Below are 22,083 nucleotides of genomic sequence, written 5' to 3'. Positions count from 1 at the left end.
TCAGCACGCTCTCCAGGGTTCTCGGCTTTCCACATCACATACACATTCGCCCATGGAAAGTTCCCTCCAGAGCCCGAGTGACGTGAGGGCCTGTAGGGCTTGAGGTCTGGCAGTCGGCAAGCCCATCCACAGGCATCCGAGTGTTTAGATTGACTTGGAGATGTTCAAGTGGTTAGCCAAAGAAGATGGAATATACTTCTTTCAGTAAGTGGAAGAGAGGCTCAGAATCAGTGCTGACTTCCTTTATTGTTTGTCATGACCACTAGAAAGACTGTGTATGATCTCTCCCAAATGAAACCTGGCTTTAGTAGTTTTCTGAGTACATTTTTACTAAATGGGGACATAATACAAAGCCTCAAGAAATAAAACTGTCCCATGACTTCATGATTACATGACTAGCTCTCCAAACATTCTTGTTGCAGCCACAGTGGACCTAAACTCCATTTACCAATGTATTCCAATCCAAAGAGAAGGCAAAATTCTTTGGGAAACATTATCCCCGATGGTACTGATTCCTAATAACAACAGGGAATTCTATATTTATCCCTTACTGCATATGCCATTTGTTGTGGAGGAAAAGCAAGTCCTCTTGCATTAGGAAGTCTTGTGCAGACAAGCCAAGGCTGGGATAGACATGGCTCTTGGTGTGCCAGCTCTAAACTCACACAAAGTCTGTCTTAAATTTTCAGCCAGAAGAAATGTGTAAGTAATTACAGTCCAACCATGTTTATTGAATAAAAACCCACTTAGGCATTATGTTTATGCACGATCAGAAACACTCAAATCTTACATCCACGTACACAAAAAACATTTGTGTCTCTTTTCCCCCCTCTTTCCACAGAACATGAAACCGAATATGGAGTCAATTTAACTTTTATTACTCATGTGGAAAAAAGTATATAGTGCCCGGATTGTTATTCAAACACAGGCCACTTGAAAAAGAATGAGTGCTGTGCCCTGCTGCTTTGGAGCACAGTGGACACACACTGAGCACAGGGTTGGTCATTTTAGATACCTGTTTAACTTTGTCACACAACTGCATGGAGAATATTCCCCAGGCTATTGGTTACATGTGTATATGTGTCATGTTTCTTATTATGTTATGTAATCTACTTAGTTTGAACGGTAGATGATGTTAATCCTATGTTCAGAGTGCAAAAAGTGACAAATGCACTTTTATGCTTACTTTTTTTTCGGATTACAAGAAATCTTGACAGCAGTGCCATCAAAAACTACATAATGTAGTTGCAATTCTTCTTTCAAGTACAAAAAATATTCCACAAACACATCTAGTATGAATTAGATGTAATGTGGCACCCCAGCTGCTGTAATACCTCACAACCTGTCTTGTTTGATACGGCCATGCCATGCTTTCTCTATCACCGTATCATTGAACTGACGAGATCTCTAGCAGAAAATTGTGCAATCGAGCATTTCACCTGGCCGGTGCTGAAAACTCTCTTATTACAGAACTAGGGCCCTCAGGTGGGAAAAACAGTGTTTGAGGAAAACCATCTCTAAAAATGGATCTGGTTGAAGATGGGGGCAAAACACACACATCAAATCCTGGTGTTCATTGGGGCAACAATAACTCGCTCAATAACAATGATCACAAGCTGTTGAACATTCCTGAGTGGTGGCAGGATTTTCTCAAAGAGTTAGCAGAGCACTGGTGTTTCAAAGACAGAAGGACAGGGTGTATGATTTTGAAAGAACAAAGGGACAAGTATTTGTTCTATTAACAGCCTGTGCCAACACAAACAGCTTTACTGAGAGGCGGCATTAAGTGAAAGAAGATTACAGTCTTGATGCCATGTTATGTTTTCACACCTCCAGTGTTAGGAGAGGCTGAGGTGGTTTTGCTTGCCACAACGCTTTTATTTTCATCTGCCATGCCAGCATCAGCGCTAACCTTTAAGAGAGATTCTGGACCAGGCTACTGGGTGCCACATCAATGACGCCACGGCCGTGTTGACTGTCCCGGCATTGCTGGGTGACATGCATTGCTAGTGACAAGACATCTTCGCTCATGTCAGATGGGTGAGTCTGCTGGCTGGCCCTGCAGACGCTCCAAGTCTTTCTCTGTCATCACGCCTCTTCTTCCCAACATGCACTGGGGCTTGGTTTCACCGCTGAGCGTGTCCTTACACTCACTTCCCTTGAGGCTTGTACACAAACGCACACACATCAGATATCGGTAAGAGTAAGAGCGTCCTTCTTCACTTCAGAGACAAATCCAAATGTGCTGAAATGTCGCTGCATACTTGTGCTAAAATGTACAACAGATGTATTGCTTCATGACCACGAAATAAAATAAATAAAAAATCCTGCAGAGCACACATGATTTGGAGCTAACTAGAAATAAAAGTGTGTTGCAAACAGCTCAATATAAATTAAAGAGATAAATGTTTCCAGGTTTATTGGAACATCACGAGACCGCCTGCAGAAAAAATGTTTATTCCTGGCCAACGTACAAAGCTAGAAGTAATAATTTTCTTCCAAAGGTTGATTAAAGCACGACTCTAATCTTAAACCTTAAAATTCAAACATGACCAAAATGGCGTGAGGGGTGGAGGGGTTGGGCGTTTAATCTTTTAAGTGGTATGCCGTTTCTTTGTATTTTCCCCACTCTTCTGTTTAGTTTTGCTTTCAGGCTTAGTCAGAAAGTGAAAACCTCGGTGAATAGAGGAAGTAACTGAGTAAGAGGGGAAAAAAAGAAAGAGCAAAAGAGGGGGGGAGAGAGAAAGACAAAAGCAAGAGGAGAAAAATGACATCTCCATATTAAGGCCTGTGTTGCCGGTGTCAGTTCTAATTTCACAGTGCCTGTGGGGAGCTGAATGCAACCAGTCAGCTCTGGTCTCATCTCGTTCCTCCTCCATTTTGAATCAGGGCCGGCGAATCCCAAGCTGGGGGGAAAGGAATATTACTGGCAAATTGGTTTTAGATTAAAGAAGGTGGCGAGGCATTCTGCTTTCTCAGCTCTTTCCCAGGTGCACTTAATCTAATTTCATTAAAGAGATGAGGACGGATGATCACTTGTGTCGAAACATTAAGCCTTTCCATTTTTCCCATCCGTAAAAAAACGTTAAGGTTGTCAGAGGCCTGGTGGGTGGGCTGTTTGTTATTGAATATGACGACTCTCAGAGACCAATCTGGGTCTTGCAAAACAGCAGGGGTTGGGGAGGGGTAAGATGGGGGACATACCTACATGAATATATATTACTATTGCCTTTTTTCCTTTTCCAAGATGGCGACAGAGGAGAAAAGGTAGGAACACTATTAATGACAGATAAGACAGCAGATAGTAAATAAAGAAAGGATAAGATATAAGGAAAGATATAAAGGGAGAAATTGACCCGGGAATGATGGCAGTGTTAATGGATATGCTTAAATCCCCACAGCGTGCTTGTTTTTTGTGGGTGCTGCTAGTTTAACAGGGTGTACACCCCTCCCCTACCCAATACATCAGCTGGGAGGATACCACTAGCTGACGAGCCATTACTGATAAGCTGGTGGAGATGCTCCGAAGCAGTGATACAGCATTCATTCTGCACACAGCGGGAAGATAAGGGGGTAGAGGAGGAATTAATGTGTCAATCAGAGCCTGTGCACTGCCCTGGCAGATGAGTACACCAGAGCCATAAAAGAGCTCATAGACAGGATGTGGTGATGGTCCTTGGAGACTCCCCCGGAGACAGATAGACTTTCTGCTGAGTGACTGCTCGGCAAATAGGACCAAATAGAATTAGCCGACCTGGGTGTCCTCCACTGTGGCTACGGTCATGCAGCGGTGGTAACGCCCCTGACACTAGGCCGCCGTGTTAAGGGCTGCAGGGAATATAGGTGGCTCACGCTCACATTTTGCACACAGACAGACAGCGACTGTATTATTTGCACAGGAGAAAGAATACAGAGGAAATTGGAGGAGCCGGCGAGGATGGCAAAGTGGGGCCTAATGGAGATAGGATGACACTTCAGGAGAGTGCATGAACAAAGTGAGAAGGGATAAATTCCACTCTATTTCTTTCTCTGCCTCTCCAATGAAAGAAAATGACCATCTTGACTTGAGTATCTCAGACATGTCAGAGGTTGACAGGATTTGTTGGTTGATATATTACAGGTGGAGCAGGGAGGGGTGGAAATAGACTCTCAACATTTCGAGTAGCTGAAAAGACTATGAATAAGAAGATGAATGTTATATTTATAATGATTAACAAATTTTTAATCAGCTAATGGTGATGCTGTGTAATTACCCAAAAAAAGCACATTTACATTGTCAAAAACAAAAAACACTACTAGGATGTATGTTAGCTAAACCATATCATTTACAGTCACAGCAAACTTTGTCCTTGTGAAGTTTAATAAAACACGTCACTAATTCACAAGCGACTTCAGCACATATGCAATGCACTAAACCTCTAACGTATTTTGGGGCATGTAAGCGCATGTGAATCACCTGAAAGTCAAACAGAGAAACTAAAACATTTCATTCAACACCAACCAACATATTTCCTGATCTGAAAACCCATACTTCCTACATGTGTTCACTGTGCTCAGTGCCTTTATATCATATTTAGCCCGGCTATGTGCAAAGACACCAACTGTTGTTTTAATAACAGTAACATTATTCTCCATACTTTGTCCCTAGTCAAAGGAAAAGGAGGACACTCAAGGTCAAGGCTGTTATTTTTCCTTGTATAAAAAAAGACTGAATACTTCTCATTGTCAAACATCATGTAATATCTGCCGTCGGACGACAGACCTCCCAAGTAGAAATGCCAGTGAGGAGAACACAATACTCCAAAGATTTGGATTGCTTGCGTCTTCGTGGCTGGGCCAATCTACATAAAAATCCCCTTCACAGCAGCCTTGCGCTGAACTTGAGGTGACCTGGCAATCTCCGAAGAATTCGAGTCTGACACATTCTGGAAACACATCACTGCATGCCATCTCGAGCATTGCTTTCATACGACCCAGCTTCTCAAGGTGCAGCAATCTAAACTGACTTTGCTGTAGCGGCAACTCGTCAGTTTTATTCAAATACAGTGTAACTGATTGCACCCTGGGGGCACACCTGGAAGCAATATTCTAATTAAGTTAATCTGTAAAATCCTGACAATGTGGGTGTTCAGGTGGCTGGTAATCTGATGTGAAAGGAGTCTTTGTTTTCATTGGAGAGATACGGATAGAGCTGGCACCTGTTTCAGCAAAACGTTGCAGAAAATTATCGCTGTCGAGTTATCCTGAGTGCGGGCAATTACAAATGACAGTGTTTGTCTTTTTCCTCGTGGAACCCAGTTTTTACACCATCTTTTTTTTCTACTTGCTGTGATGGCCTGTCAGTGTATTTTTCCCCAGTGTTCTTCTGTCTTCAGCAATTTGATATGGATAATTCACAGCTCTCTCTCACCTTGATTATGGTAATGTGTGTTTCTGAGGAAATGAAAAGGTCAGTGCTGCTTTAGCCCTTATCCAGATGTTCTTTTCTTCGTGCACTCTTGGCAAATACATGTTCAAAGATTCCAAAACAGTCAAACTTGTTGGCTGCAAATTAAAGGTTATCTTTGTTTAATATCTCGGCTTCTAAGAGCAGAGTCCTAACATCATTAGAAGAATGATAAATATTTACCTCTTGCTTAGATAATGAGCACATTGAACAGGACATTCAGATTATCTTTGTTGATGGACCGTTATTTTGGGTGAGGCACAACACCCACTGCAACGGTATTTGAAAAAGAAATACTGTCGGCCTATTTGCCGCTTTTAGGGGATGGATTTACTGGTGTCGGCTGGCTGACAGTTGGAAACAGGAACCAAAACGGTGTCTCTTGTTTTAAAGTCCCAAGTTTTATTACCCACCTATCCCCCCTGACCTCTTCTTTATTAGCTCTTTCTTGCAGAGAGATGTTGCTTACACATTGTTGATATCCGACTACTAGTCTATTGCTGGGTTTACTGGGTGCCCTGCTTATTTGTAAAAATAACACCCAGATTCTTATGAATTCTAAAGCAGGTCATTCTTCCTTTAAGCACCAAGCAGCCCCCAGAAAGAGTCAAGACCAAGAGTTAGCGCTTTAGTTAGAACTGAGAATAGAAACTAAGAACTGAAACCAAAGCTTGAACACACATGAAAAAGCAGGTACAGGATCTAAGACTAATTAATCACCAGTAAATCAGCACTGAAGCCAGGGAAATGGTCTGCATGTCTCAGTAGCTACTACTTTGTTGTTAATGATTATGGTTTTCAATTAAGGAATAATTTCACTGCTTAGGTTTTGGGGTTCACATTAATGGGTACGGTTTAGAAAATATTGACAGACTTTTTCAAACTACTCAATGTCTTGTCAGTGCACATTTACTTGTAATAAAAGTGACATTAAAAAGATGACATTAGTGTACAAGAACAGAAAGCTCTAAACAGGCTCTGTCAGTGGACTGTTTATTATCACGTATAGTGTTCAACAAACATTTGAAAACTTGGCAGCAATGTCTAACAGTCCACCACGTCTTGAACTCTATCCCAGTCCACCTAAACTTGATAATATAACTGGTGCCAAATGCCAAATATGGAGCCGTTTTACTGAACAGACAGACGCTGACACCTAAACAACAACATAGCAACACCGCTGAGTTTCTACAAAACCACCAAAGCAAGCGATGCTTGTTTATCCTCTCCTGTTTCTTTTGGTAGTGTTGTTTAGTATTGTTGTATCAAACTTTTCCATATTAAATGTCAGAATATGTGACAGTATATAGAACTATCACAAGTCTCAAGTAACTGATGGAGCAGGAAGGAAAACAAAACCCTGAAAATGGAAACACTCCGAGAGCTTCCCTCCTACTTTACTTCCCTCTACCCCCCACAGTGATGCCAGGCAGCCGTATGGAGACTGACAGGCCTGCTACGTCTCTCTGTCGTGTCAACTAGCTAGCGCCCTCGGTTTCTTCTCGCTTCAGTGAAGAGATAAAAGCCTATTGACTTGCCTGGCTACAGTTAATGCAAATTGGGCCTGCTATCAATGTATTATTTATAGGGAGAGCTGCAGACATTTCCACAGAACTGGGAGCTAAGCTTACAGGAGATTAGGCATGCTATCTCATTCATTTACCAGGGAGTAATTGCTAAACTGTGGAGGAATTAGGATGCGTAAGGCTCCCCAAAGGCGTTTCATCTTGTAACCAGGTGGCTGCCATCAGCCAACAACCGCCAAGTCTGCGATAAACAAACACGCAGAAGTGAAACAGATACACTACATCTGTCAAATTGTCACACACTTGATGACATTACTCCTAAAACAGTATGACATTTTAAAAACATACCAAGATGTGGACAATGCTAGCTCCAGTTTCACATGTTTTTACATTGTTTAGAATGTAGCCAAGTCTTCATTGCTTCACCTCAGAAACAATGGAATCCACAGCTTTGAGCAGCTGTCATTTCTGGTTGCCAGATCTGATTAGGTTAGGGAATAACAACAGCTCGTGAAACATTTTTATTCATCTGACTAAACAATCTTGTCTGTTACACTTTCATTAAAAAAAATTAAATAAAAAATTAAATACGGCTGTGACTGAAACAGGCAAAACAAAAATGATTACATAATAGGCATGGAGTTATGATACTGCTATCTAGTATATTAGAGGAACAGGCAAATAGATGGCAAATGCGATAAGGTAAATACAGTAAAGCTTCCCTATGTCTCTCTCTCTCTCTCACACACACACATACACGCACGCACATCCACACACAAGCACGCATACACACATGCACGCACGCACATACACACACTATGATCTAAGCTAAAAGCAATATTTAAGAACTATTCAATGAAAAATGATCATAACCATATTTTTTCACTGCAAAACAGAAGACTGACGCTGAAAAACAAGTTCTCCCTATACAGCATTTTCCTTGTCACTTTTTTTTGCTCTATACAATGCAAATGATCACCAGTGGTGGGAGAAGCAGTGGTCACTAAACAGCACAAAAACAGCACGCTAGAACCATCTCCCTCCTTTAGTTGAGAACTCCAATTTGTTATTCACAACTCTTCACAACCACTTCATGTGGTGGGTGAATAAACACAGGAAAAGCAGTCTTACCTTGTCATCAATGTCGCTCTCGCTGTCACACTGTAACAGAAAAGAGACAGACACACAGAATATAAGGAATTATTCATTTGGTTCCCCCTAGTAGCTCATAATCAGTGCAGATGTTATTTTTGTGTGCATCCTCTCATTCACTGACAGCTTTCAGTGCAAATAGCAGAGGATGATGAGGGAAAGGAGAGCGTGGTAGTCTAAGAGAGTTTTTCAAGTTTCAAAAGCAGCACAGCCGCATGGAACGTCATCCTGGTGTTTCTGTTGCAAATTCAATGCTGTAAATCTACAAAAGAAAAAACGAATAATACTATACACTGGTTTCTATAATGAAAAGCCTGTTCAATGACTTTGCATTCAGGTGCAGCTTGTCATTTAGCCTTTTAAGTGTGCTTTAAAATTGGACGATAGTATCTCAAGGACGGAGAGCGCTTGGGCTCTCTGAATACTCAAACACAGTACCTATTAAGTGTGGTATTTCAAATCCGCCTTGTGACAAACCAGTCTGTAATTTGTATGTCAGACTTCCAAAGGGATAAAGGAACTAAATAATAAGAAAAGTTTTATTCTGAAATATGCCTTGTCTAGCACGGCCAAAGGCCAAATCACCTTCTATTCAGTCAAGAAGGGAAATGGTTTTTCTTCTTCAACACTTCAAATTTTGTAAGTAATTGCACCATTAAAATACACAGTTGATCAGGCTCAACTATCTTAAGAAGATGTGCAGCTTCAAATAAATAAATAAATAAATAAATAAAATAACACACATACACACACACAAAGAGAAAAAAGTCAGACCTTGTAACTGACAAACAGATGATGTGAATGCTGTAGATACCGAGGGCCACAGCCATTCAATCCTGACATGTTCACAAGCAGAGAAGTCTTTTTCATCAAAAAATCAAAAATGAATAGACTCAGACTAATATAGAAAATTATATTCACCTTTAGTCTGAAAGAATGTGTGAAGTTAAAGTAAAGTCAATAACCCTGGCTTGCGGTGCTTGCTAGACTTCTTTATTATTTAAACCACGTCATCTTGTCACAAATATCACCACATTCCTTAACTTAAGTCCAACCCAAAAGAATTTTATTTCTTACATATGTCACTAACTACTCTTGGCTGATAACTCTCTCTCTCCTGAGACAATAGGTAGTGACATTATAAAAACAGGAGTGGTCAGCCCCACTGGACCTCACAGCAGGATGCGTGAGGGGGCTAAGCAATTCAAGCGAAGAGCCATATAGAGAGGGAGAGGGCCCCTAGTGAAAAACTGCTTTCAATCTGTCATTTAAGTCCCTGTGGCAACATATTTAAGTGGACCCTCTTTATTTTGTTTGACTGCCTTTCAGAGCCGGTCGCAATGAGGAGGGAGCTGGGTCAGTGGAGGCCCTTTTGTTGTGAATGTGGTGGGTCCAAATGTATAATTAAGTAACGAGAGTAATCAGTGCAAGGGCTCAGTGGCCAAGATCTCTCAGGAGAGGAGAGCAGAGGGGGGACTTTCCATGCCCTGTGGTTCATCATACTCTGCAAAGACAAGGGATACAGCAGGAGTCCTCGCTGGCAAAAAGCTGGATAAAGATGATGATGACCCAACCCTTTAGGAGGGTTTATTGTTATATTTGAATGTGTCTGCAAAATAACTCAGTGTCTGAGCTTCTTTTGTTTTTAGGAAGTGTTCAAGACAAGACAAGACAAAGAGCAAAAGCAAAGAACATATTATTTCCGATAATATGTTTAATATGAGGCTTTCCACCTACTGACGAGATGGATGCATTTCATGCAAGAGTCTGTATGGGAGCATCAAGCAAAAACATGTGGAAAATGTCAATAGTGTACATTTACAACAACAACAATAATAATAATAATAAATAATAAAACAATAATAATAACTAATCACCATCATTATTATTATAAATGAGAAAATTAAACTCTCCACTCTCCACTTGGAATTAAAAATTAGAAATACTGGCCACATTTCCAGGCAATATGTCCCCTTTTTTCTTGGGGAGTGTTTGCAAACCCTAATTTCTGGGCTTTCGCTTGTCAAAAGACCTTCATTACAGAGTGCAGAGCATTAAGAAGAGAAAGTAGCTTAGTCTTCTTGTCAATCAACTCTCCATTCAGACTGTGGATTCCGGACGAATTAATTGTCAGGCATTTCTATACTATTGTTAGGGGCAGATCACAACCTGTAATCACCATCCATTTCTTCCGTCACCACTCTGGCATTTTACCAGTAAGAAATCAAATTCAAACCATTGTTGCTCTCCATCTTGATCCATCTATGAATCACAATAAAGAAAAGAAAAATGGATCCAATCTCCAATTTGCCCTACCAGTGTGTCACTGTTGGAAATGTATTCTTAGCATGCAGCTGAACGGATGACTTCCATCTCACAGCGGCTGTGAGTTACTTTCTATTACTGGGGACGAGTTTAAACCCTAGGTGATGAACAACTGTATCGGCCTATTCCCTGGGCGCACGCTTGGTCTTGTTCTTGCGGCAGCAGCCACGACACTAGAGATGAGGCCTCGATAGGCTGAAGCTGACGAGGAGGAAAAATAATATCAAAAGAGCACAGCGTGGCGCTTATCCTTTCACAAGAAGCACGCACTGCTGCAGAGTGTAAAGAGGAATACTAGCTATGCCTCAGACAGAGACAGAGAGACGGGCAGCACAGCAGGGGAGAGAGAAGCAGGTGGAAAGGGGGAACAAAACAACAGTAAGAACAGGCGGGGGGATGCTATAGAGATGAAGGGATGGCCGGGTGGAAGTATTGCTAGAGCAGTTTTTGTCAGTACCGTATGTGATTGCCCTGTTGGGCTATTACACTTTGTTGAGTCAAAGGAAGGAATACAATGAACCTATGAAAGTAAAATTGGCGTCATGTTTGTGAGTGTGTCACTGTGAGAATAGAACCATGTCATTTAGCACCCTATGCTTCTTCAAATATCAGCACGGGAAAAGATTTTAAGCAAAAGTATACAAGAAAACCAAACAGTGAAAATGCAAAAACCACAACCTCAAAGACAGCCTCCCTAAACAGCATGTCTGGTGGTCAGAGGGGACATTGTTAAAATCGGTGAGATATGCTGCTCACTAAGCTGCCTGACAGGAGCCAAGCCCCTGGTGGTTTTTTGTCTCTCATAGACATTCACAAACCCAACAAACCAAACCAAACCCAAAAAACAAAAACAAAAAAACTGGCTGGCTCTTCAGAGGCAGGGAGCAAGCAGCAACATCTGCACCTGGCAACCGCCAGCTACGAAGGGTAACAGGGGACCAGCTTCAGCAGATAGCTCATCCACAACCCTCTCTCGCCTGCTTCCCACCCACTCTCCAACCTCTCCCCCCCCTCAGCCAGCACATCAGACGGATGCATTTGACATTTACACAGCTTTCAACACTTCAGAGACAGGAGATTTATTCCGCCAGTGGCCATGGCTGGAGCCAGGCCTCGACCTGGGCTGGCCCCCATGACGACCCTGTAGCTCAACCCTGAAATGAGGCAGGGCTGAGGAGAGAGAAGCAAGAGGGAAAACTGTGATAGGGAGGGAGGGATGTCTCGATTCTCCTGGACATTTTCTCTGGTAGATTCTGATAGACGTGCAAGGGGAAGACAATAAGCGTTGCGCATCCCGGAGCACATTAAAATGACTGGCCAAATTAATCACACAGTTCCACTTGTCACACTCAGAGGACAGTCTGCCATGAATTCTGCCTCAGAGATAGAAAGAGGAACAGAGGAGGAACTTGATGCTGGCACGACATCAACGGATGTCTGCCTGAATACTGATCTCAACCCTGTAGAAATCTAGGAAAAAACAAAACAAAACAAGAGCTGCCAGAACTGCTGGCATATAAGTGTCACTGTCACTTCATTCTCAAAATGAAGCGACAAATAAAACAAATAAAAGTGAAAAATGAGAAGATACAATATAGTATTTTGCCAATACCAGGTTGAGCTGAAGCAAGGATTCAACCTACGCCACAGGCCATAACATTATTTTGTGAAGACTTGATTTGACTTCCCAGTTTTCCATCGATGGCACTCCAACAGAATTCAACTCTGCTTGGAGAACAGCTATGCTTATGTATGTTGATTCCTTTAAATATTTACATTGTGTTGCATCATTAATTATTTGCTTCACTTCGTTTGTACTTCGAGTGAATATGCCGACAAGCAAAAAATATCTCTCCCGAGACATATACTGAGATATATCTGATTGTAAGGGTGAAAGTACTGACTAACCCAGATCTCCCGGAGTGACAGCACACAGAGTGGGTAATGGTCCATTTAGATAGTTGGAGACCAAACAGTGTCAGGTACTGGTGGAACAACACCAATTTCCTCCTGCAATTTCCCTCCTGCCGAGGCTGGGATGAGGTGCGGGGACATAGGTGCTATGGCCACTCAGATGGGGCATGGAAGCAAAGCCACGGGTCCTCTGGGAGGACCTCTTGTTGGGCCTGAAACAACAGCATGACATCTGTAGGTGTCTTTGGCCTTGTGGCGTAGGTTGAATCCTTACTTCAGCTCAACTTTCATGTTTATCGACAGTGTTCTCACTCTCTCTAAAACAAACTTGGGAAAGCGATGATTCACTACAAAGAAGCTGTGGGTGTGTGCTTACGTGTATGAAAGCATGTAAATGAGTTGGAAAATAGCCGTATAAAAAAACTGTTCACTGTAACTGGGGCAAAGGCACGAAAAAATCTTCAGGAACTTCATTGGCAGTGTAGTTCTATTGTTTGGGTTTACACAGATCATAGAGCGCCACTGCATTTAACTGTCACAACCACGAGGAGACAAAAAAAAAAAAATCAAGTGATTGCTCTTGACCCCACAAGCTGTATCTTAAAGCACCACCTAGCAAAGTGATTTGATCACAGGATCAAATCTATACAGCCATTTGACCCTTGACCTAGCCAGCAGGCAGCATGGGAAGTCAGCTGATTACCCTGGGTCAGCCTAGGAGCTCTGGATTAGGAAATTATTGATCTCGGTGAAGATGTAGGCTCCAGAGGGAATGAGATTGAGAGAAAAAGCTCTGCCGAGTAGGAATGATATCGACCAGCAGAAGAGGCCTAGACAGGCTTGCACGTAAGTCCATATTTGAGCTTGGGACCTTGGAGTTGGCTGTGCAAACAGAGAGACAGATTCAGCAAAAGCTCCTTCCACAGAGGCCCATTGAAAGAAAACAGAGAGAGAGTGAGAGTGAAGGAGGATTGAAGAAGACAAGCTCAGAGAAATGGTCTTTGCATTAGCCAGACACACAGAGGTCTCTGGTTCAGAGCTGACACACTTAAGAGAAGAGTCAGCAGGGGCCATGTAAATCAAACCAGAGTGAGGAAAGATATAGTCCTGACCTGGGTCCAAGCTAAGCAGATTTTAACATTACCCAGAGTCCGTGTAAACAACACTGAGACCTGGCCGCTCTCAGTTTCGCTTCCATGCAAAGTATGTGGTGAGGTTGAGGAGGAAGATGAGGAGGACATGCATGGATAGATTGATGATGAGAGTGGTGGGGGTAAGCTTGAGGAGCAGTACCCCTTGTTCAGTAAATTAAAGGACCACCTTGTCCATTCCAACAAAAAAATCCCTCATCCATTGCTTTCAGCACTCTCCGAGGGAGTGACTCAGCTGGCTGTGCTGCTGGTGTGATGCTTGGAGTAGTTTAGGGAGGGAAAAACAGAAAGTAATGGCAGATGTACGAGGGAACAGGGAGCATTTATTCAGCTCAGAGAAAAAGAAGAAAAATGCCAGAAACCCGAAGGGACAGGGAATACACAACTGTGTTATGAATGTATTCGTTGAAGAAAAATAGAGACACAGGTAAAAGAGTAAGAGAGGAAAAAAAAATAAAACTACTGAGTTATGCTTTGTTTTGCGTCTCATCTTTCAAAAGGCTCCCTTCAGCTTCTTCTCATCTCTGCTGACTGTGTGACTGTAGCCAGCTCACTATCTGGGCTTCGGAAGTGAACACACACGCATGTACAACCGTTAGTACCTCCCAGTGTTTTGACATGGCCCCAGGCCCAGTGCTGCACCGGCAGACACTGGGCATTGGAAATTTAAGTCGGGGCGTAGGAGAAATTAGGCGAGGAGGCAAGGAAATGGGATGTTGACTTGAACTGGCCCTGGGGGCAGCTGAGAGTCTCCCTGTGCAGCTCCGCTAGCTGCCTGACAGTTTGATGGAGCGAGTGGAGGCTTCCCCGCGGCCCGAGCCGCCGTCTCTAACACTGATGTAGCTCAGTGAGGAACAGATTGAGCCTCCAGGCATCGCTCTGTACTGCTACTCCCCTCCTTTCTCACTCGTTCTCACTCTATGCACTGCTACTACTAGCTCTCTCCCACTAATCCTGTCAGGCCAGCACACAGACATGTACACACAGCACATATGCATGCATATGCATACTATAGACATTCACACAAAATCAAACTGTATGTACACAAAAAGATTCTTATATACACCAAAATCATAGCAACACCCACAGACAGCCTGGCTCCCTCCTTCCTTCTTTTCCCTACGACAGTAATGTGATGAGCACTACAGATGCTGTTTACTGAGCTCTGGCCGACGCACAGGGGGAAAGACGAGGAGAGGGAGGGTGAGATGGAGGAACAGGCAGAAGGAGGTAGAGTCAGGGGGCTGGCAGACCACAGCCGTAATGAAAAGAATCTGGCGGCAGCCCACTGTGTGCTGGTCATGAGAAGCATGTGCCGCCGGGGGGCTCTACTGCTAATTTCAGGGGGCAGCCAAGCGTTTCACGCTAGACTTGTCATTGGGCCAGAGGGGGCATTCATACTGGGTGACAGCAATTGCACAGGGGTGGGTAGGGGGTTTAGGGAGGGGGAGTGAAGTGAGAGGGAAAACGATTCAGCTCCCTTCCCCTCCCTGTACCTTCTGTCCCCCCTCTGCAATGATCAAACGTTATTGTGGGCAGGGAACAGAATTACAAATGGGCGTCCTGTGTCAACGACTGGAACAGGATTCAACCCGCCACTCTGCTCTCTACTCAGGTGGCCATGAGGGGCACACCTCATCCTCCAACCCCTGCTGTCCAAACAGGATTTAATACTTGCATTTTCCTAGTTAACATGACAGTAATAATCTGTTACAAAAGCAGAATGTTTATAAGCTCCCGCTGTCAGACACAGAGCATGTCGCTGTGCCTCACCATGGGTAGAAAATCGAAATTTCTTTCTATCATGAACTATGATTGAAACACAATTTATACATACAACACGCTATATTTATATATTATTTAATATATAATATCTGTGTATATAGGTATATATTACATATATTACATATATCTATATGTCACACACCTTTTAAATTTTTTTATATACTTTGGGGGGGTGGACTGTCTAGCTTAATGTATACAGTATATCATAATAATTACATTTTCCCCATCTTGACAGCACTGGCAGTAAGTTAAAGGTGGAATAACTGATGGACACATCGTTAATTAGCACCATAGATTAGCCTAAGGGTGTTGATGCACACATCCCTTTCTCAGCTACATATAATGGGCGCAAAGTGACTGGAAATCGATATTTATTTGAGATGAAAGAAAAATGAAAAGAAACAGAGGGTAAAAACACCTTGTTAATCTGACTGCTACATTGTGGTTTCAGTGCAGCGAGAGAGAGAGAGTGAGTGAGGTAGAGAGATGCAGAGCTACAGAGGACAGGATGCAAGCATCTGGCTGCCTCGACCTTAAAAAATAAGTGCCTCTAGTCTGGCAGCCAGGAGAGGCAAGTGAGGGACAAGCAGGGATGAAAGGAGGAGTGGCAGATATGGAGTCAGTGATGAAAGGTAGGTGGTTGATGGTACATGAGTGGATGTGGGATAGGGTGGGGGTAGGAGATTAACCAGCTTGCAAGGAGAAACTTCTGTTCATTGCCTCTGAAACAAGTCATCACATGAGACAGAGACAAAGTAAGGGATGGGAAAACAGAACAAGAGACAGAGAGCGACGTGGAGTGAAGGAGGAGAGAGGAAAGGGGGAGGCAGCCACATTGCACATCTTCAGGCTGTGAATAATTTAGAGGAGCACTGGGGAGACGAGACGAAGATGAACACAAAACACTGGCAGCGTTTGACCTAGAGCTGCAACTACATCAGTGCACATCAGAGACAGAGAGCTCTCTCCCCCTCTTCCTCCCGCTTTCTAGCTTTTCTCTCTTTTGCTCTTCATCTGGTTCCCTCTGTGTCAGGGAGGAAACAGCTGTACGGTATTCGTGTTTCACCTCACATTCTATGAAACTCAACAGAATGGTTGACAACTCCGTTACATAGGAATCTCTCTTTCTCCCTCTTTGGTCTGGGCTCGTCAGAGGATCCTCGCGTGAAAGGAACGTGTGCACATACAGGCTGTATGGGGGAGCAAAGGTAGACACATGTCTGTCTGCATCCCCTGACAGACACCATCACACCATATGAGAAAGAGCATCTACAATGTTCCACAGGACAAAAACATCCACTTCAAATAATTCCTACCTACCATCATTTTGTGCTGGAGGTCCACATTAATACATGATAAGAGAGAATGAAGTGTAGGAGATAGATGTAGCTGTAAGCAACCAAACAGTGGATAATGGACAGCAGAAGTTAATAACAGCTGCCCTGCGATTAGACACAGAAAAGGTTAAACAGAGCTCGTTTATGTCGCCTTTTTCAAGGTGTTATGAATCACCTCACCTGCTAAAGTGTTTATCAGTGTGTGCGAGTGTGTGTGTTTAATGAAAGGACTGCTGGGCATCTGAGGTGGGAGTGACAGTTGGGCGGACAGAGGGCGGTCTGATCAACCCAGAAGGGAGGGGGCCATTTATTACTGTAATTAAGAAAACGGGGGAGTAGAGGAGCTGAGATTGTAAATGAATACTGGTATGCACGTGAAGAAAATCTCTTAATTCTGTCAAAGAAGAGATTTGGATAACGAGGCTAAAGATGGTAACAAAACAAAACTTGGCTTTCTCTCTTTATTTTTCTTGCCCCCCCCAACACCCTCTTAGTCCCTCTCCCACTGTCTGTGGCTCAGTCTGCGAGGATATTAATGGGATGTCCCTTGTTTGTAAATGTGCCAAGTTGTGTGCACCACTGCAGGCTGTCTATTATAGCAGGCCTCTTGGGCAGCTTTTCCATATGGCGTCACATATGGCACTCAGCAGCATCAATTAATGTTGTTATAATACAGATTTTTATGAGCTAGGTTTTCACTGCTTTACTCCCTTCTCTACCCCATTCAACTCCTCCCTTTCCCCCCCTCACTGTTGCTGATTCTTTGATTCTTCAAACTGCCTCTTTTCAGTTCCTAAAACCTCGACAACCAGGCTTCTGAAGAGCAGATTTAAAAAGTTTTCCATTCCAAATTCTCAGCTCTGCTCAAATCATCTCAACAACCTCGAAAACGACTTTGTTCCAGCTTCACTGCAGACAAAAGTTAATTGTAGTGCCAATGTGTCAGAACCTTTGCATCTCCTCTGAAGGAGAGAGACTTCGATCAATGAAATATGACAGAACATGAGAGATACACTGACCAGATCCCTCTTAGATCAAGTCACATATCTGTAACCACACCTTGCATTTACAGGCCCTATCGTAGGTTTGGTGATATTAGAGTAGAATCAGGGACTATTAGTGTGTTAAATTAGGCCTGTATTTATGCACAAAGCAAGGAGCAGATAGATGTAAGAACAGAATCTGAGGAGGCTTTTTGTTCCGTGGTGTCTTTGGTTGTGGATCTGACAGGAAGGGAACAAGAGCATAGCAAAAAGCCCCGCTTAAAAAGCTCCGAGCCACACCAGCCTTGTCAGCGACGCCACAATTAGAGACTAGATCACTGGCGCTTCCCAGCGAGAAACATCTCACCACCACTCCTCAATGGAGCTCTTTCGTTTGAGGAACACACTCAAAGAGGGGCTTTAAAACGTTTCGGATGGCTAATCACTCTCAGGATGAAAGGCCCTGGCGTGTTCGTTTGTCTCAGCGTGGGGAGCTTCCCTTGCTGTTTCTCTGTCTCTGATTCTGATTGTTTTTGTTCGCTTCTTTTTCAGCAGGCAGGCGAGGCAGGCGAGCTGGCAGGCAGCTCTGTTTGAAGGTGCAGTCAGACCCGAGTGCAGGCCTGATGCTTTGTAGTGATATTTCCAGCAGCACAATCTCATTACTTTTTGACGTGGGTGATGCGTGCAGGGGCGGATTGTCATTTCATGCTGTCAAAAGTTCTGCAAGGGAACGGAGACAGGAATGGAACTTCAATGACCTACATGCCTCTGGCTCATCAAGACTGAATATATTAAACCAAATAACACAGATAAAAGCCAATGAACCAGATCCTTGAAGATGCTTGTAAACTTAATGTCCAGTCCCCAGGGATGTTGACGGAATCTCTCTTCTCATCCAGGATCTATTTCGCAGCTTCCTAAACCTGACGCTGTACATCCGCCGAACCAAATTAACCCACACCGTGCACTGCCTACGCCCTCAGTCAGCATATATACATACATACTTAAGACAAACAGGTCTTTGTGTCTTGAGAGAAAAGTCCTGAGGGCAGCGTCCCACACCTTTTAAAGATGGTGAGAGCTCCTGGACATTTTCACATGGGATAATCATTGGCAGCTCCCTTCTTTAAAAAAGTGGGGGGATATCCCTCAAAGTTGATTTCACACTGAGTTCTTTCAATACAGAGAAAAACTTTGCTCTGTTTAAGAAGCTGCCAGGCACTGATTGAAGCGCCTGGTTACCATGCGAACCCCGGCCTGTTGCTGGGGTGACTGTCCCAAAGTGCTTCCTGGGTAATTTTCGAGGTCACTGGTTTGTGCACGCCTATGTGGTGCAGATGGGCCCACCCTCATTCGAGGCCCAGCAGGAGCTCTTTCATTAAGCCCAGTGAATGGCCTCATTCATCCCCTTCACCTCAATTGGTCACGCTGTGTCTCTGCAGAGGGCCCAGGACAAACTTTTCTCTCTTTCCACTCCCTGATCTTTCATGCACCACCCACCTTAGTCATGCTTCACTTTTGTTCAGGAGCATGTGGTGACTGAAGCTTCAGGGCTCATCTTTGGCTGCAAATTACCACAAACCAATCAAGAGGTGGAAATGACTACTGACATTGCTGTCTTTTGTTTATCTTGAAGAAAGTTCTGAGGGGATGCTAAAAAATATCAGATTATTACAGTGATTATAAAAGTGATTAAAATATACATTTATTAATATTTACTGCTTTGTTTCATACTGGGAAAATGTGATTTTAGGATGGAAATCTGGCAACAGCACATCGTCTAAGTTTTTTATAAGCAACATAATTAACTGTTAGACATTTTGTGTTGTGACATTTTGTAGAGAACTATCATGGCACTGCTCCTGTTTCTATCTCACTGTCATATAAAAGTTAAAAAGAAGCCGTTTTAGCAGAACCTAAAGCTATTTTATCCCAAATTTCTCTCTCCCCTCACTTTCTGTAACTGCTGGGCTTAGCCATGCTAGTGGGTCCTCTACACCCTGCCTCTTTTTGACCCTCAAGTAAGTCTCAGGTCTGGCCTAGTGAGAAGTGACTAACTGTCTGGGGTTGTTAGTGTGCCTGGAATAAGATCCTCCATTGGTGATAGGGTGCACAATAATTTTGTCACCCCCCCACCCAACCATCCACCCTCTCCTTCTAACAGCAGATTTACCCCCTCTGCTTCTCAAGCTACTGAGCTGTAAAATTGAGTGGACGGCAGGCAGGATACAGAATGAGAGCTGGCGTGGTGGACGCACTAACCCTGAGGAAGGCCATTGCTGGCTCCACCTAAAGAGATGGAGACTGAACGTCAGCCATATTGGACTAAGGACGGGTAAAGTGAGGACGAAGGAGAGACCAAAGGTAAAGGGAAATCTGGCGACCATTTCAAAAGAAACAATATGACAGCTTGGCAAAGACATTCTACTATAAATCAACATGAGGCTGGACAGACACCCACTTAGATGGTCGGGTGTCAACCACAGAAAGAAGAAAGGAGAAAGCATTAGGTATCACTTAAACTGACCTTGTCTCTATTTAAATTCCACATTGTTCCTTGTCTCCATCCTTTTGTTGACCTAGACTATGGAATGTTTAGCACAGTTCATTGATTGGCTGCTGCAGTACACATGCACAGCTACAGAAGCGTACCTCCAAAACTTTGTAACAATTAGTACAGTAAAACATACAGTGGATATTTTGTGAACAGTGTGGGATAAAAGCATCTCCCAGAACAGCCCAGAGTGTCTGAGCAGTGGTAACAAAACTATGCTTTCTAATGAAATTAACTTGTATAGCTACTCTTCTTAGGAATCTGAGCAATCAATTACTATTGATCACAAATACACTAACTGTGGTTTAGATGTGAACACATGGAGCCTTAGTCCCTTACAGATGATATTAATGCTCTGAGCTGCTCTCTCTCCACAAGAGATTAAGCAGGTTTGTACTCTCCCAGGCGGGCAGCGCTCCCCCCTCCAGGGTGCTGCACTATCATTTGCAGGAAAATTACTTCAGTAATGAAGAATCCAGGCCCATAAATCCTCATGGCCTCACCTTCCTTCGCCGCCCAAGTCTCACGGAACAGCTAGTAAAAATTCCCTTTAAAAAATTCATAGCGCAATTTTGCTCAAATCCCTCCCAGCAAGCACAATTATGGAACTTTCATCTCAATTGATTTATGTCCTGGGCTTAGAGTGGGGGGGCTTTTTCTTTGAGGAGGGGGTGGGGGGTGGGGTTGTGAAAGGGGAGAAAAAAAACAAGTGGTAAATCAGTGTTTTTAAAAGGGAAGGCGTAAGGCCTTTTGTCACTTTCATGGCATCTGTGAAGTGCAAGTTCATGGATAAGGGGAGGCGGAAAAGGGAAGCGAACATTTGAATGGTTGGAAAGCAGAAGTAAAATGGCAAAAAGGAGGAGGAGGGGAGGGAGATGGGGTGGGGAGGGGGCGAAAGAAGCGGTATTCCGCTTGATTAATAACACTAATCAAATTATACAGTGTTCCACTGTGCCCTGAAATCTGGGGCCATAATGTCCTCTAATGGCGAGGTTCATGGAGCTAAACTTCAGAGGGAAAACACGGCGCTGACTGCTGCATGCCTTAATGAAGGCAGTAAAACATCCATTTCCAGAAGCCATGAAATGAAAGGCAAGATTGTAGATGTGCAGCCAGTGGCTCCCCCCGTTGCAAAAAAAAAAAAAAAAAAGGAAGGCTGTTAATACAAAAGACAGTGTTGGAGACAGAGACAGGCAGAAAGACGCGAGGCCTTAAGAAGAAAAATGAGGAGAGAATAATACTAGTGAAGAGATTTAAAGGGCAAGAACACCAAGAGTATGGAGATATAAAAAGAAAAGGGATGACGAAGTGAGGATAGAAAGACAGATAAATGGAAGATGCCCTTAGTGCTTTTATTTCCAAAGAAATTCTCTTCTGGTATGAAGACAATCTGTCCGCTGATTATGGATGAGCCAGGTTGCTTTACTATGTCTGTTATACTTAGTGCTGTTGACAGCAGCCACAATTCATCACTGTTTAGTTGCTGATGCACCTAACCACAGCATCCTCCCCCTCATCCATCTCAATACCACTCCATTAGAGTTTTCCCTCTGTCCACCCAGGCATGCATTCTGTTGATCCATCCACCCATCCATCCATCCATCCATCCATCCATTCATCCTTCCATTCATCCACCCATCCGCAAATCCATCCATACATCCATCCATCCAACAATCCATCTGTCCATTTGTCCAGTCACCCATGTGTACATTCATACACATTCATCTTCCTTTTTGTACATTCATTTGTCTTTATGTTGTCTGTTGTCCACCTGTTCATCCATCCATTCATCCATTTACCGTAAGTCCATCCACTGGCTATTCACCTACATATCAGTCTATAAATCAATTCACTCTAGTGTAAATAAAATATTGTGCTGAAACATCTGACAAACAAAACAATATAACTCT

The 22,083-nt window shown here is 43.3% G+C and overlaps 1 protein-coding gene across 12 annotated transcripts in view; it reads right to left on the bottom strand.

The window, feature by feature from the left end:
- fbrsl1 (fibrosin-like 1) overlaps nucleotides 1-22,083 on the bottom strand; it is a 267,834-nt gene that overhangs the window by 82,251 nt on the left and 163,500 nt on the right. For 11 of the 12 annotated variants that reach the window (XM_067519813.1, XM_067519814.1, XM_067519820.1 and 8 more), the window contains one exon: nucleotides 8,104-8,133. The exons of the other annotated variant lie outside the window; for it this stretch is intronic. In XM_067519813.1, the coding sequence (XP_067375914.1) occupies nucleotides 8,104-8,133 (30 nt within the window). The remainder of the gene's footprint in view (nucleotides 1-8,103; nucleotides 8,134-22,083) is intronic. 12 annotated transcript variants of the gene reach the window in all.

The sequence above is a fragment of the Channa argus genome, chromosome 11 (assembly GCF_033026475.1).
Source record: "Channa argus isolate prfri chromosome 11, Channa argus male v1.0, whole genome shotgun sequence".
Taxonomy (NCBI): domain Eukaryota; kingdom Metazoa; phylum Chordata; class Actinopteri; order Anabantiformes; family Channidae; genus Channa; species Channa argus.
This window is presented reverse-complemented; position numbering and strand designations above follow the sequence as displayed.